Consider the following 14,772-nt stretch of genomic DNA (forward strand, 5'->3'; position numbering starts at 1 on the left):
CTTTCCGTCGAGATTGCGACTTTTATACGAACGAGATTATTGATAAGGAGTGCAAGTTGTTGTAAAATGTATTTACGTTATTTACTTTAGCAAAGAACATAATCGAAGTGTTCATATACTTGCGCCGGACAGCAAGGCAAACACAGGTCCAACACGATTACACACTTAAGGAGGTTGAAGGCCAATGCCTGGTCTCCGAAACAATAATAACTAAACGCTAGCGCTGGCCCAAACCCAGCGACGACGAGAGCCTCTAGAACTTCTTCAGCTTGGAGAGTTGATTGTTGCGGCGCAGGGCCAGCTTTCGCAGCCGTCTCCAGTATTGCTTCGAATTGGGATCGAGCTCGTCCAGGGGTATTATCCGCTCTGTGTTAAGGGTCCACAGCCAGTCGGGGTATTCTGCATCCGGTTTAATCTGAAGGTACACCAAAACGATGAGAGCTTGATAGTCTCATACCCTCTCCGGGGCACTCACCTTGACGTCCTGGCCAGTCTTTAGGTAGTTACTGCCACACACATAGCCCACCAGTTTGTTGGCGTCTGTTTCTACTGGAATGACCTTCTTTTCCATAATGGGGCCAAGCTTTCCCACTTTCTTCTTTTTCGCCGCTGCATTGCACGGATAAAGGTAGAGTTGATCTGATTTACGATTTCTGAGATTGAGGCTCACCTGGTGCCGCCGGCTTGACAGCGTAACAACGTGTTGATGTTGCCAGTGCTGGAGCGATCACACGCTGTCTCAGCATAGCTAATGCCGCAGTTAAGCTACTCATATTTATGCACTTCTGGTTTCGCTTCAATTTAATTGAAAAATAACCATTTAATTGCTGAAACTTCTGTTTTGTTGTATAATCTGCGAACGCGGCAACACTCCAGCCCTGGTATGCGAAGGTATGGCCACGCCACAACATAGAGATGGACACTCACGAGATATATCGCTAATCAAATTTAAACTCCGACATAAATTTGCCTTTTCCTTCTTTTTAAGTTAATACATTAAATCTCATGCCAAATGGGAATATATAAAGGGAAGTAGTACTAAATGTCTCTGATTCTTTTTTATCAGATATCCCCTAGTCAGTGAACCATCAATACTATCGAATGAACCCAAATCCACCTCTATGTCAGCGCCGGTTATAACAAATTACACAAGTAAAAAAAAAATAATATAATCAAAAATGCCGGGATTTCGAATGCCCTCCAACAAGACCCTGGGAAACATATGCGTTTACGGCGCTGTTGCATCCATATCAGCGGTCATGTACATGCGCTGGAGGATGGAGGATCGCGTCAGATCCTGTGATTACTACAAGCTGGCCATCAGTGCCCTGAGACACCACAAGGGAGCTGTGAAGCTGTTGGGTGAACCTATAAGAGAGTCGGGCATTGATCTTTCCAACGCAAATAACAACTGCAATGCGGAGAAGGCACAATTGGAGGTCTCAGTGCATGGCAGCAACGACAAAGGTAAGCTTAAGGAAGAGAAGATGTACCTTTACTGAGAATTTCACCACTTCTCTGCAGGAACCCTGTACTTCTGGGCGACCAATCTACCAGACAAAGGCTGGCTGATTGACCGACTGGAACTGGAAACAATGCGTAATCCAGATAAGCGTTTTCTCCTCAAGAAATCCGAAAAGTCCGAGCTAGACTATGTTCTGCCCGAGGCTCATAGCCCACAGCAGTGGGAGAATGCCATATTGCCCAATCCGCCACAGCAGACAGAAGCCTCGCAGCAGGACAACGTAACGAAGAAGATTTATGAACAGCCCCTAAACGAACGACCACAACCACAGGAGGCAGGACACTGAAAGAGCCATTAAATGGGTTATAGAAATGTAGTAACAATTTCCGATTTAGTTAGTTTATTCTCATTAAATTTTACTAATTCAAGCAATCTTAAATGTTTAATATTTAAGTTATTTTAATTACACATTTATTGTTGTTGTTTTACAAAAATTAAAGTCTTTCGTTATTGAAAAGCTGGCTAAAATGTCAATTATTTTGCTTCCTATGCTAGTAATCGGGGAAGTGTTTGAGTTGAGTAAACTTGACGGGATGAATGTAGGTAGTACTATTGAGGTGTTACTGTGGATGTGGACTCTAAAAATAGTTGAAACACATTCTATCGGAGGCGCAGTTCCAAGTGCAAGTGCAGTCCAAGTCGAGCACTCTTGCAATTGGACGGGACGGTCACGTGCCCACACACGAGCTGCTCATATTGTGTTTGTCTTGTCTTGTTTTAGAATTAGAATAATACATAAGTCAAGAGTACTCGTACCGTACATGATAAAAACCGCGTTTAATGCTCATCTTAAACGATAAAGGCGACAATTGGTGGCGACTGACTGACTGTGACCCCAAACGAGGCAACAGCGCATCATTCATTGTCCAAATCCATTTAATTGAATCATCTCGGATCGTAATTAAATATATCTATATAACTATGCATGTGCATTCATCGTTAGTTTAGTTATATATAACACATTGTAAATACACGTTGTATATATGCATGTATGTATATGTATGTATGTATGTTGTATATAGGCAAATTACAGACATTTAGTTTAAAGTTGTATTCGTGATCGTGTACTGTTCCTTCTGTTCCTCGGATGTTATAATGTTAATGCTGCTGTTTCTTCAGTTACATATCTCGTCGCTTGGCCATTGCAAGTGGAAGACTGTTGGGTCGCTTAGTCGAATGCTGTTGTGTCCCCTCCGCCTCCGCCTCCGCTTCCGCTTGCAGCTCCTGGTCTTATTGCGTTTTCAGCTCCTTGCCAATGCTGTACGAGACGATTTTGCTCCAGTCGATCTTGGTCCTGGTTATGGGCAGTTGGCGGCGCATTGCCTTGAAAGTTGTGTCCGACATCGTTTGATAATTCTCCGAAATGGCCAATTGGTACTCGTTTTCGGCCTCCTCGATGAGGCGCATCACTTCCTTGGCCATCTGCTGCTCGTTGGTGACCACTACACTCTCGCGGCACTCCTTGGAGGACACTAGCTGAACGTTCCCGTCCTCGTAGTAGTGGACCTGCACCTTCAACACGCCCTTCAGCTCGGCCAGGCCACTGCCCGCCTGGAAGGTTACGTGCCACTGCGAACGCCATCGGCCGTTCCAGTAGTTCTTCGGCTGGAACTGGTGGTCCTCAATGCAAATGATTAGCGTGATCTGGTTTCCCTGCGACTTTCCAAAAACCGAGCTGACCTGCAAACCCAAAAATTACGTTATTGTGTGCTTTAACAATGGATTCGCTCCTTTACCCCGTGTCTATAGTGACAGGCAGTGTATGCAAGCGTCTCCAAGTCCAGGGCCGCCCTCCACGGCTCTGAATCGGCATCCGCCTCCACATCCTGGTAGTCGGAGGCCTCTTTCCGTAGGTGGTCGTACTTAAAGGCCTTGTTTGTACGTGGATCATAGAAGCGACCGTTGCCTGAAAGATTATTTCGTTGCCTTATCAGTGGGAAAAGGAAAGTCTCTGGCTTTTGGTATGTATACTTCACCAAAGACGAACACCCGAAAGATATCAACAAAGTCGAACTGTTTGGGGTTCGTGACTCACAATTAAGTGTCAGCATTGCAGGCGAGGGGGGATGGGATCGCTGCTGCATGACTATGCCCATATATGGGCAGATTCACTGATGCCTGATACTAACCCAAATCGTTGAACTCCGATATAATGGCGCTATGGTTGCTGTTCTCGATGCGCACCGGTGTCAGCTGGTCCTTGTTGTACTGTGAGAAGGCGTGGCTGGCACCGTCCTTCAGCAGGGCGTCGTTCTTTAGGAGCTCGCGCACATCGTTGAACACCTCGTTGAACTCGCCGGGCGGAGCGTGCAGAATGAAGTCGGACACAATGCGCACCTTTTCTGCATCTGTAATCTGTGTTTGTTCCATAATTCCGTTGGTGATTCACGAAATCGGTGCAGGTGCAGGGGCAGGGGCAGTTGTTTGGTTTGTGTGTTCTTTTCTGCACTCCTCGTTGCTCGTGCTCTCGTTTCTATGGCCGGTGCTGCTGGGCTGCGTTTAGTAGTAGTACTATACTGACAACTCAACTGTTTTTCTTAATGCTTTTCCTTTGATATGATATACAATATGTGATCTTTTTTCTCAAAATAGGACAACGATGACGATTCAGCAGGGCTGGAGAAACATCGATGGCACTATCGATGGTTTTGGAATTTGCGACAGATGGTTTTTCGATATATCGTTTGAGAGAAAATGAATTTAACCGCAGCGCACATAAAAATGAATAAACCAAATACCCCAACGAGAAACCGTTATAAATGGCATTCATAAATGTTCATAAATTCGATTTTAATATAACAGCTTACCGCTGCAGGTACAGCCGCATCTCTAAGAGAGTTGCAAGGTGAGCTACCTAGAGAAGGAACCAAATCGACTAAATTTACTATTCAGTCTAGTCATGTCATAAGTCTTGTTCATATTAAATTAACGAAATAGGGTGAACAAAGGCATATACACGCATCATCAAGAGAATTTATTCTTCAACGGCCTAAAATTATGTGGGCGATCTTATTCGACGGAATATCAAAATCGAAAATATTGTTTCCAATCATTAACGGCGAACGGTTAACCCATTGTAGAACAATGTAATGCAAATTCAATAATTTTAGCGCAGTTTAGATTTTGTGGCTTTTTTTTTAAGTTCAGATGAAAGATGGCATGAATCTACAAGAAGAATTTACAATCGTTAATATTTTCCGCCATTTACCTGAAGTCGTTACCTCTATTTAAACAGAGGGCCCTAAAGTGGGCTAAGATCGGTTTTTCATCATACGAGACGCTAATTTGTTGTTGAGGAACCAAAATTGAGACAAAAACAAAAGCAATCGCCGTAGAAAGTATTGAAAACAAGCCAGTCAATTAGAAAATTGATTTATTAATCGGATTAAATTATGTGGGCATAGATAAAGGCCCGGTTGACAACATTTAAATCCTTGTCGCTCACATTCAAAAAAGTTAGATTTGGCGCGCACCACTCGGTATATTTTGAAAATGAGACCGTATATTTTGGTATTTATTTGAATCGGGTAGAATCGGTAATAACCGGTTGACAACAATGAGTCTCATTCCATACACACTGTTGCGGCAACATTTCCTTGAAAACCGTATTTTAGTCAAAATAAAATACATTAAGATAATTAAAAGAAGCAATCTTGTAGAAAATGCATTTATCTATGGGATAAAGCTAAGTGAGCAAATCTATATAGCTTGAAATATAGGCAATACCCGATTCGCCGCAGTTTCGCTTTTGCAACAGTGAGTCCCATTCCATACACAAACATGTTGCTAATTCCATGCACACATACCCTGGGGAAATGGATGATATAGAATTGAGAAAATGTTTGTCTTCCAAGGCTCAGAAGGTATCAGGATCGACATAAATATATACAAGATACTAATAATGTACTTGAATATGTCTAAAACATATCAATTTGAGAAAAGGTCTTAATAAATTACGTTTGATCTTCATATAAAATTAACGAAATAGGGTGCACAGAGGCCTATACACGCATCATGTCATCAAATACCAGCAACATTGCGACTGATTTTTTGTTGAACTATTTTGTTCAAACCTTGTTTTAGCCAAAATACAATAAAAGCAAGGGTTTAAAACTAACCAATTGTGTAGAAAATTGATTCATCAATCGTAAAAAATTATGATGGCATTGCTAAATGTTCTATATAGCTAGTAATATTGAACGGAATATCAAAAACGAGGAATATGTAAAAAGAACTTGAATTCGTCAGTATATTTACGGTATATTTTTTTAGTGAGACTGTATATTTTGGTATTTATTTGAATCGGGTAGAATCTGTAATAACCGGTTCACAACAATGAGTCCCATTCCATGCACACATACCCTGGGGGAAATGGATGTTATAGAATTGTGAATATGTTTGTCATCCCAGCCAAAAACAATTTATTTTCAATATATTTTAATATAATTTAATATTATTTAATATTATTTTCATTATTTCAACGATATTTTAAAGCTTATTGTCTTCTTGTAGGGACCATGAATAGGTATCAGGATCGAGATATATATACAAAACACTCATCATCTACATGAATATGTCTAAGAAATGTCAATTTGAGAAAAGGTCTTTATTAGTTAGGTTTTATCTTCATATCAATATATATACTTTCAAATAAAATTAACAAAATAGGGTGTACAAAGGCCTATACACGGCTTTCACGCCAGATAGCGACTCTTTTTTTGTTGAACTTTTTCGTTTAAACCTTTTTTTTACAATAAATACAATAAAAGCAAGGATTAAAAACTATCCAATCTTGTAGAAAATTGATTCACCAATCGAATAAAACTATGTGGGCGTTGCTGAGAAATTTAGTTAGTCAGCATTATTCAATGGAATATCAAAATTGAGCAATTTCCTTTTTCGTTTGTTTTGATTGACCTATTTCGCTACTTGTTTTTTGTTTGACTTATTTCGCTAAAACCTCTTTTTACGCAAAATGCAATAAAAGCAAGTATTAAGAAGACACCAGTCAATTAGAAAATTGATTCATTAATGGGCTAAAATTATATGGGCACGGCTAAAAGTTCTATATAGCTAGTAATATTCGACGGAATATCAAAAACGAGGAATATGTAAAACAGAGCTTGAATTTGTCAGTATATTAACGGTATATTTTTTAAATGAGATGGTATATTTCTGAGGGTCCGACGGTATATGTTATCGACAAGTCACACTGGACACTCAACTTTTGAACCGCGCGGTTGTTGCGGCGCGTCGATCGCGTAATAAATAAAATAAATAAATCGTGTCGTACGAAACTTTTTCGGCTAGATTCGGGAATGAAACGGACAGAAGAAACTGAAAATTACATTTTACGATTAATTTAGCAGTAATTTCGCTTAAAGTGTACAAGAAGTAATGAAGTAAGGAAAACAGTGCCTTGAAACACGAATGAGTTGGTGACAAGTACCAAATAGCAAAAGACTGAAACCACGACACACACACAAACGCGCGCGCGCCTGCCTACAAGTGTGTGTATGGTAACCACTTTTTTTTCTACCTGGTCTTACCTGTTTTGCGGTGTGTGAGAGAGCGGCGTCCGAAGAAGGGAGCGCAAAAGAGAGTGTGTAAAAAAGATAAAAGTGAAGAAAATAAGAGAAAAAGCAGCAGATAAATCGGAAAATAGCTGGAAAAATAATAAAAGCGCGAACTGTACGTGTTTCGTTCGATTTGTTTTGTTTCAATTTGTTCGATATTGATGTTTAGACGGTCTCCCGGCGGCTGTTTCTGCTGGTTGCCATGAAAATGCAGTCTAAACAAACGGTGGAACGTCGACGTCAGCGTTAGTTTGCACTCACACACAAACACACACACACATGCTCACATGCACCCATGCATTGAGAGATAGAAGCTAACAAAAGTGGAAATAGAAATACAAAAACAGCAGAGCAGAGCAGAGCAGAGCAGAGCAGAGAGAACGTAAAAGTAAAAGGTGTGCGGTGAAGTAGTGGTAGTGATCGAGTGTGTGCACCCGTGTGTGTGTTCCAGTGGATAAATACTGGGGTGATTCACAAAAGAAGTGCTCAAAAGTTGAGATATGGCGGATGTCTGCTAAATGAAATTCCACAAGTGTTCCACCAACTGCAATAAAATGTCGGTCAGCAATCACCTCAATCTAAATCCGAATCCAGCACAGCAGCAGACACACCAGCAGCACAAACGAAAATGTCGGGATCGGAGTCACAGCCAAATCCACATCCACAGCCACAGGAGCAGGCTGCTCATGGCCGTGGCCGTGGCCCTCAGCATCATCTCACCCGCCCTCTCAGCCCAGACGCTGCCGGATAACAACAACTACACCGGCGACAATCGAAAGCCCGCCTTCAAGAACTGCGCGGGCTATGCGCCTTCCGTGAAGGAGGAGCAGCCCGAAAACACCTACGTCTTCATGGTGCAGGCCACGGATCCCGATCCCAACCAGGAGATACGCTACAGTCTCGTCCAGTCGCGCTCCGAACGACCCAAGTTCTTCATAAACCCCACCACGGGCGTCATTGTCACCGGCCACACCTTCGATCGGGACGAGCCCATCCACGAGAAGTTCGTGTTTGTCACCGTCCAGGCAACGGACAACGGCCTGCCGCCGCTCGACGATGTCTGCACCTTCAACGTGACCATCGAGGACATCAACGACAATCCCCCGGTGTTCAACAAGGCGCGCTACGACGAGTCCATGTCGGAAAATGCACAGGTAAGTGTGGACGACTCGAACTGTCCCGCACAACGGAGGACCAAGTACGCGGACCCTGGATTACTGCCGCTTGGTCTCTTCCTTCACTCTTTGTGTGCGACGGTCCACGAGTGACGTCATGCCACCGCCCCCCCTTGAATGATGTCATGATATTTAAGCAACAATTTAATTGGCTTAGTGGCAATTTATGGGTCATTGCCATTGTCGCCTATCCGTCGCCCACCTGCCCCCACACACACAAACACCTCACAGAGGCTCCCGCGACTTCCAGCGATAATTAACAGCTCCGTGGGCTCTGCGCTCTTTGGGCGAACACATCTTCTTGGGCGGAACAAGTTTTCCTGGCAGCAACAAGCAGCGTAGGAGGCTCTCAGACGGGTTTGAGTTCATTGCTCGCCCCGGCCCGATGCAGAGAACCTTGAAACCCTTTCCAACGCCCAAAGCCAAAGCCAGCCGCCTTTTCTCTCTGTTTTTCCACTAGTTTTCGCACGACGGAAAAACTGTCGCCAGGCAATGGAAAAGCTTAGTGGAAGCGAGAATAACGAATTGGTGTCCAATGCAAAGTACGACCGTGTACAGTTTGTCAGCAAAGTTTTGTGATACAATACAAGAAACCTGTGAAAATTCCCTTATAGTCTGGATAGTTTCTGATTCTATGCCGAGCCATAAATCTTGAGAATCTTTTTTCAAACACATGTTCCCCAGGGGGAATTAATGGGATCCACAAATATATATTATTCCAGGAAATTATCTCAAGCTTATGGAATGGAATACTATTTCCGCCAGCCAGTGATGCCATACAAATCGTTCGGGGGAGAACCCCATTTCCCGGTTTCCATTCCGCTTTCATTTCTGTGTAGTATTTTTAGAAAAGCTCTCTGAAAGCCGAGCATTTTCCTTTTAAAGGTTTCAGTTTAGGCTGCACTTTTGGTCAGGAGGGAAGCGCAGTGGATTTCGCGAAGGAAAGATGTGCCTATTCCTGATTTGGGCAAACTTGCAGGAAAGTGCGGCTTAGAGAGAGACCCCGTCCCGTCCCCCTTAAGCGTCTTTGTGATATTGTTCGAGGCCTTATACCCCATGTCTTTTAATTGCAGCCCGACGCGGTGATCATGTCGATCAGTGCCAGCGACTTTGATGACCGCAACAACAGCATCATCGAGTACGAGATACTGCGGGAGCGCGACTTTCAGTACTTTAAGATCGACAGGGAGTCGGGGATCATCTATCTGAATCGACCGATTGACAAGCGACCCGGACAGTCGTACACGATCAATGTGCGGGCGTACAACATAGTGCCGGATCCGCCGCAAGACGCCCAGATCGAAGTGCGGATACGCATTGTGGAGTCCTCGATCAAGCCACCCACCTTTGTGGACCCCATCGATACGCCCATCTACCTGAAAGAGGACCTCAAGAACTTCTCGCAGCCCATAGCCACGCTGACGGCTGTCTCCAACATGCCGGACAAGCCGGAGGTGATCTTCGAGCTGATCACCGGCCGCACGGAGCAGACGAACGGCAAGAACACGTTCGTCTTCAATCAGCTCGGCAACGAGGTGACCATCAGCCTGGGCAAGCACCTCGACTACGAGGCCATCACGGACTACACCCTCACGATGAGTGTGCGCAACACCTTCGAGCTGGGGGCCGAGCACCAGATCAAGATCAAGGTCGAGGACGTCAACGACAACATTCCCTACTTCACCGAGGTCAAGTCGGGCACCATTCTCGAGAACGAGCCGCCGGGCACGCCCGTGATGCAGGTGCGCGCCTTCGACATGGATGGGACGGCGGCCAACAACATTGTGTCCTTCGAGCTGGCGGACAATCGGGATTTTTTCGCCATCGATCGGCACACGGGCAACATTACGGCCCTCACGACATTCGATCGGGAGGAGCGCGACTTCTACAACGTGAAGGTGATCGCCAGCGACAACTCCCCGTCGAGCCTGTTCGACAACGGGGAGCCCAATCGGGGCCACCAGGTGTTCCGGATCTCCATTGGCGACAAGAACGACCACAAGCCGCACTTCCAGCAGACCAAGTATCTGGCGGACAAGCTGCTCGAGGATGCAAACACCAATTACGAGGTGATTGAGGTGATGGCCGAGGACGAGGACAACGCCTCGCAGATCCTATACAGCATCGAGAGCGGCAACGTGGGCGACGCCTTCAAGATTGGCCTGAAGACGGGCAAGATCACGGTGAACCAGCGCCTGGACTACGAATCGATCACCGAATACGAACTGAAGGTGCGAGCCTTCGACGGGATCTACGACGACTACGCCACGGTGGTGATCAAAATCGAGGATGTGAACGACAATCCGCCGGTGTTCAAGCAGGACTACAGCATCACCATCCAGGAGGAGCGAGCCTTCGACAACTGCATCCTGACGATCGAGGCATACGATCCGGACATCAAGGATCGCACAGCAGACCAGCACATTGTCTACTCGATTGTGAAGGACGACTACAAGAAGCTGCTGACCATCGACAACAGCGGCTGCCTGCGGCTCATCCAGCCCCTGGACCGCGATCCGCCCAACGGCCACAAGAACTGGCAGATTCTGATCTCCGCCAGCGACGAGGACGGCGTGGGCACCACCCTCAAGTCGGTGAAGGCGGTGACCATCACCCTGCAGGACATCAACGACAATGCCCCCTTCCTGGTCAACGAAATGCCAGTGAAGTGGCCCGAGAACCGAAATCCCGGCCAGGTCGTCCAGCTGCAGTCGAACGACTTTGACGACGTCCAGAACGGTCCGCCGTACACGTACGGCATCGACAGCGAAGCCTCGCCCGACATCAAGACCAAGTTCAGCATCGACAACGACTACCTCTTCGCCAACGTGATGTTCGACCGGGAGGAGCAGAAGGAGTACTACATACCCATACGCATCAGCGACTCGGGGGTGCCACGGCAGAGTGCCGTGAGCATACTGCACCTGATCATCGGCGATGTGAACGACAATGCCATGACGGAGGGCTCCTCCCGCATCTTCATCTACAACTACAAGGGCGAGGCGCCCGACACGGACATCGGGCGGGTGTTTGTCGACGATCTGGACGACTGGGATCTGGAGGACAAGAGCTTCAAGTGGAAGAACGACATCTCCCACGATCAGTTCCGCCTGAATCCCAGCACGGGCATGATCACCATGCTCCAGCACACCGGCGAGGGGGAATACGTGCTGGAGTTCACGGTCGATGAGGAGTCCACCTATATACCCTACCACTCGGTGGATGCCGACGTCACGGTGGTCATCCGGGAGCTGCCGGAAGAGGCGGTGGACAAGAGCGGCAGCATCCGCTTCATCAATATCACCAAGGAGGAGTTCATCTACGTGCCCCGGGACATGCAGTCCCCGGAGGCCCTATCCCTGAAGGACCGCCTCCAGCACTCGCTGTCGAAGCTCTTCAACACCTCGGTGTCCAATGTGGACGTCTTCACGGTGCTCCAGAACGAGAACAACACGCTGGACGTGCGCTACTCCGCCCACGGATCGCCGTACTACTCGCCCGAGAAGCTCAACGGAATGGTGGCTCAGAATCAGCAGCGGCTGGAGAACGAGCTCGATCTCCAGATGCTGATGGTCAACATCGACGAGTGCCTGATCGAGCGGCTCAAGTGCGAGAGCTCCTGCACAAACGAGCTGCACAAGAGCTCGGTTCCCTACATGATCTACTCGAACACCACCTCCTTCGTGGGCGTCAATGCCTTCGTGCAGGCGCAGTGTGTGTGCGAGGCGCTGCTGTTGAACCACTGCCTGAACGGCGGGACTCCGCGCTACGGGGAGAACGATGTCTGCGACTGCATCGACGGCTACACCGGGCCCCACTGCGAGCTCGTATCGGTGGCTTTCTACGGCAGCGGCTACGCCTTCTACGAGCCCATATCCGCCTGCGACAACACGAAGATCAGTCTGGAGATCACACCACAGGTCGACCAGGGCCTGATCATGTACCTGGGGCCCCTCAACTACAATCCTCTGCTGCCGCTGTCCGACTTCCTGGCCCTCGAGCTGGAGAAGGGCTATCCCGTGCTGACGGTGGACTACGGCTCGGGCGGCATACGCATCAAGCACCAGCACATACGGATGGTGGCCGATCGCTCGTACCAGCTGGACATCATCCTGCAGCGCACCAGCATCGAGATGACCGTGGACAACTGCCGCCTGTCCACCTGCATGAGCCTGGGCGCCCCACAGGGGCCCAACGAGTTCCTCAACGTGAACGCGCCCCTGCAGCTGGGCGGCAGTCCCGTCGATCTGGCGCAGCTCGGACGGCAGCTCAACTGGACGCATGTGCCCACCCAGCAGGGATTCTTCGGTTGCGTGCGCAACCTGACGATCAACGAGCACACCTACAACCTGGGAATGCCCTCGGTCTTCCGAAACATTGACAGCGGCTGCCAGCAGTCGGTGGCGGTGGCCTTCAGCTTCGGCATCGATCGGAACTTCATTATTGCTATCATCGCCTGCCTGGCGCTGCTGCTGATCATCCTTCTGGCCGTGGTGGTGCAGAAGAAGCAGAAGAACGGCTGGCACGAGAAGGACATCGACGACATACGGGAGACGATCATCAACTACGAGGACGAGGGCGGCGGCGAGCGGGACACGGACTACGACCTGAACGTCCTGCGCACCCAGCCCTTCTACGAGGAGAAGCTCTACAAGGATCCCCACGCCCTGCAGTCGGGCATGGGTCGGGATCCCAACGACATACCCGACATCGGGGACTTCCTGGGCGATAAGAAGGAGAACTGCGACCGCGACTCCGGCGGCCTCACCGTCGACGATGTGCGCCACTACGCCTACGAGGGCGACGGCAACTCCGACGGCAGTCTGTCCAGCCTGGCCTCCTGCACCGACGACGGCGATCTCAATTTCGATTATCTGTCCAACTTTGGACCGCGCTTCCGCAAGCTGGCCGACATGTACGGCGAGGAGCCCTCCGACACCGACTCCAATGTGGACGACGAGCAGGGCTGGCGGATCTAGAAGAAAAAGATGACGTAGAAATGCAAAAGACTTTTTATACGCTAAGAGTTGTATGGATACTGACTGGTGTGGAGAGGAGGATGTGCAGGGGGACCGGGTGCCGGCCTAGCCGGGCCCAAAGTCGCCTCAAGAGCTACACATATGTATGTACAAGAAGTATATATAGCCCATTTTTTTTTTTATATAGAAGAGTGGAAAGGGAAGGGGCACGTTAAGGACACGTTTTTGTTTTCTGTTTTGTAAATGCAAAAAGTGATCTTGATCTTACGTAAGCGTAACTTTATCTACATATATCTAGACTAGACCATAATCCTAAACCTAAGCAACTGCGAACAAAACACACAAATTAATGCAGAGTGCAGTGTATTCATTAACAAAATCAATAAGAAATCGATCCCAATTGGAGGAGGAGGAGGAAACAAAATATTCCTATGAAGCGAATTCAGTAACAAATTGCATTTTACTTTGCATATTCCCAACATTAGTCCGTAGTTTATCTGATAGTTTATTATCCCATCCCATACATGATTTCAAGACAAACAAAACACTTCATTATATCAAAAGTTGAACTCAATTTGATAAGACAAGTCGATAAACTAAGCTAAATATTATCCTAACCTAACCGTTTACGTATATATCATCATTTATATAGAACCTTAGACCCGACCCCATCAATATCAGCATAAGTTCTTAGGGTTGTCGTCGTCCCCTAGTACTACGTGTATAAATCAGCTTAAACATACATAAATCTAAATCTAAATCGAATCGAGCTAGCGCGAGAGAACGGAGTACCGATTGTGCAGCCTATATCCATGCTATATAGGCATCGAAATATAGTTTATATATATAAGAAAATGTTCAATAAATCATTGCGATATGTATTTTTGTAAGCCTTTTTCCCGTATCTAGAAGAGAGGAGTCTTAAACCATAAGGGGGGAACCCCTACTTTTTACATGCCAAGGCGAATCAACATTAAAGAAACAATTTATTTATATACGAGGATAGTACGTACTATATTACAAAAATGTATATCATTTACAAACCAACGAGAAAGCCACACAAACACACACACAATAATTGTGTAAAAAAAACAACAAAAATAAAAATAATAAAATCGAAACATAGTAGTCCCTCGTGTGTTATTCAGTTTGGCGGGTGAGAGATAAGAGCGAATGCGGAAGCAATGGAGTGCTTATTGGAAATCGTGGATTAAATACCCTGCGAGTCGGAACAACAGCTGGTTTAAGGGGCTCGAGGGCACTCCACGTAGAACACAGCAAATGGAATTGCTCCACAGCAGACAAGTACCTAATACGTACATACATACGGTACCGGACTACTGGATACGTGGTGGTATATAGAGTATGCTCCGCTGGTTAATTGGTAAGCCATTGGCTGAGGGGGCACAGTCGTTGTTGGAGGAAAAGCGTCATTATCTTATCAGCGGAAAGTAGGTTACGCTTGCCTTTTGGATTTGTCCGTTCATCGCCCGTCGCCCGACAGTTCGGTTTGAACA

The 14,772-nt window shown here is 46.9% G+C and overlaps 4 protein-coding genes across 5 annotated transcripts; 2 read left to right on the plus strand and 2 right to left on the minus strand.

Moving 5' to 3' along the window:
• Window positions 1–43: 43 nt before the first annotated feature.
• Window positions 44–893, minus strand: LOC108158864 (39S ribosomal protein L54, mitochondrial). Its single transcript, XM_017291597.2, has 3 exons — window positions 671–893; window positions 476–609; window positions 44–415 (listed from the first exon to the last, which is right to left on the minus strand). The coding sequence occupies exons 1-3, from the start codon at window positions 771–773 to the stop codon at window positions 254–256; spliced, it is 399 nt and encodes a 132-aa protein (XP_017147086.1). The 5' UTR covers window positions 774–893; the 3' UTR covers window positions 44–253.
• A 64-nt stretch (window positions 894–957) lies between these two features.
• On the plus strand, window positions 958–1,993 carry LOC108158863. The gene is made up of 2 exons (XM_017291596.2): window positions 958–1,467; window positions 1,525–1,993. The coding sequence occupies exons 1-2, from the start codon at window positions 1,179–1,181 to the stop codon at window positions 1,809–1,811; spliced, it is 576 nt and encodes a 191-aa protein (XP_017147085.1). The 5' UTR covers window positions 958–1,178; the 3' UTR covers window positions 1,812–1,993.
• A 285-nt stretch (window positions 1,994–2,278) lies between these two features.
• Window positions 2,279–4,150, minus strand: LOC117188381 (F-actin-capping protein subunit alpha). Its single transcript, XM_033392166.1, has 3 exons — window positions 3,655–4,150; window positions 3,262–3,431; window positions 2,279–3,205 (listed from the first exon to the last, which is right to left on the minus strand). Exons 1-3 carry the CDS (start codon window positions 3,893–3,895, stop codon window positions 2,756–2,758), a joined length of 861 nt encoding a protein of 286 aa, XP_033248057.1. The 5' UTR covers window positions 3,896–4,150; the 3' UTR covers window positions 2,279–2,755.
• A 2,595-nt stretch (window positions 4,151–6,745) lies between these two features.
• On the plus strand, window positions 6,746–14,140 carry LOC117188379 (DE-cadherin). Of its 2 annotated transcripts, none has more exons than XM_033392163.1 (2): window positions 6,746–8,255; window positions 9,350–14,140. In XM_033392163.1, exons 1-2 carry the CDS (start codon window positions 7,620–7,622, stop codon window positions 13,253–13,255), a joined length of 4,542 nt encoding a protein of 1,513 aa, XP_033248054.1. In that variant the 5' UTR covers window positions 6,746–7,619; the 3' UTR covers window positions 13,256–14,140. The 2 variants fall into 2 exon arrangements, with proteins under 2 accessions (XP_033248054.1, XP_033248055.1); XM_033392164.1 differs by lacking the exon at window positions 6,746–8,255 and adding an exon at window positions 9,208–9,255.
• The last annotated feature ends 632 nt before the right edge of the window (window positions 14,141–14,772 follow it).

This window comes from Drosophila miranda, chromosome 3 (assembly GCF_003369915.1).
Source record: "Drosophila miranda strain MSH22 chromosome 3, D.miranda_PacBio2.1, whole genome shotgun sequence".
NCBI classification, from domain to species: domain Eukaryota; kingdom Metazoa; phylum Arthropoda; class Insecta; order Diptera; family Drosophilidae; genus Drosophila; species Drosophila miranda.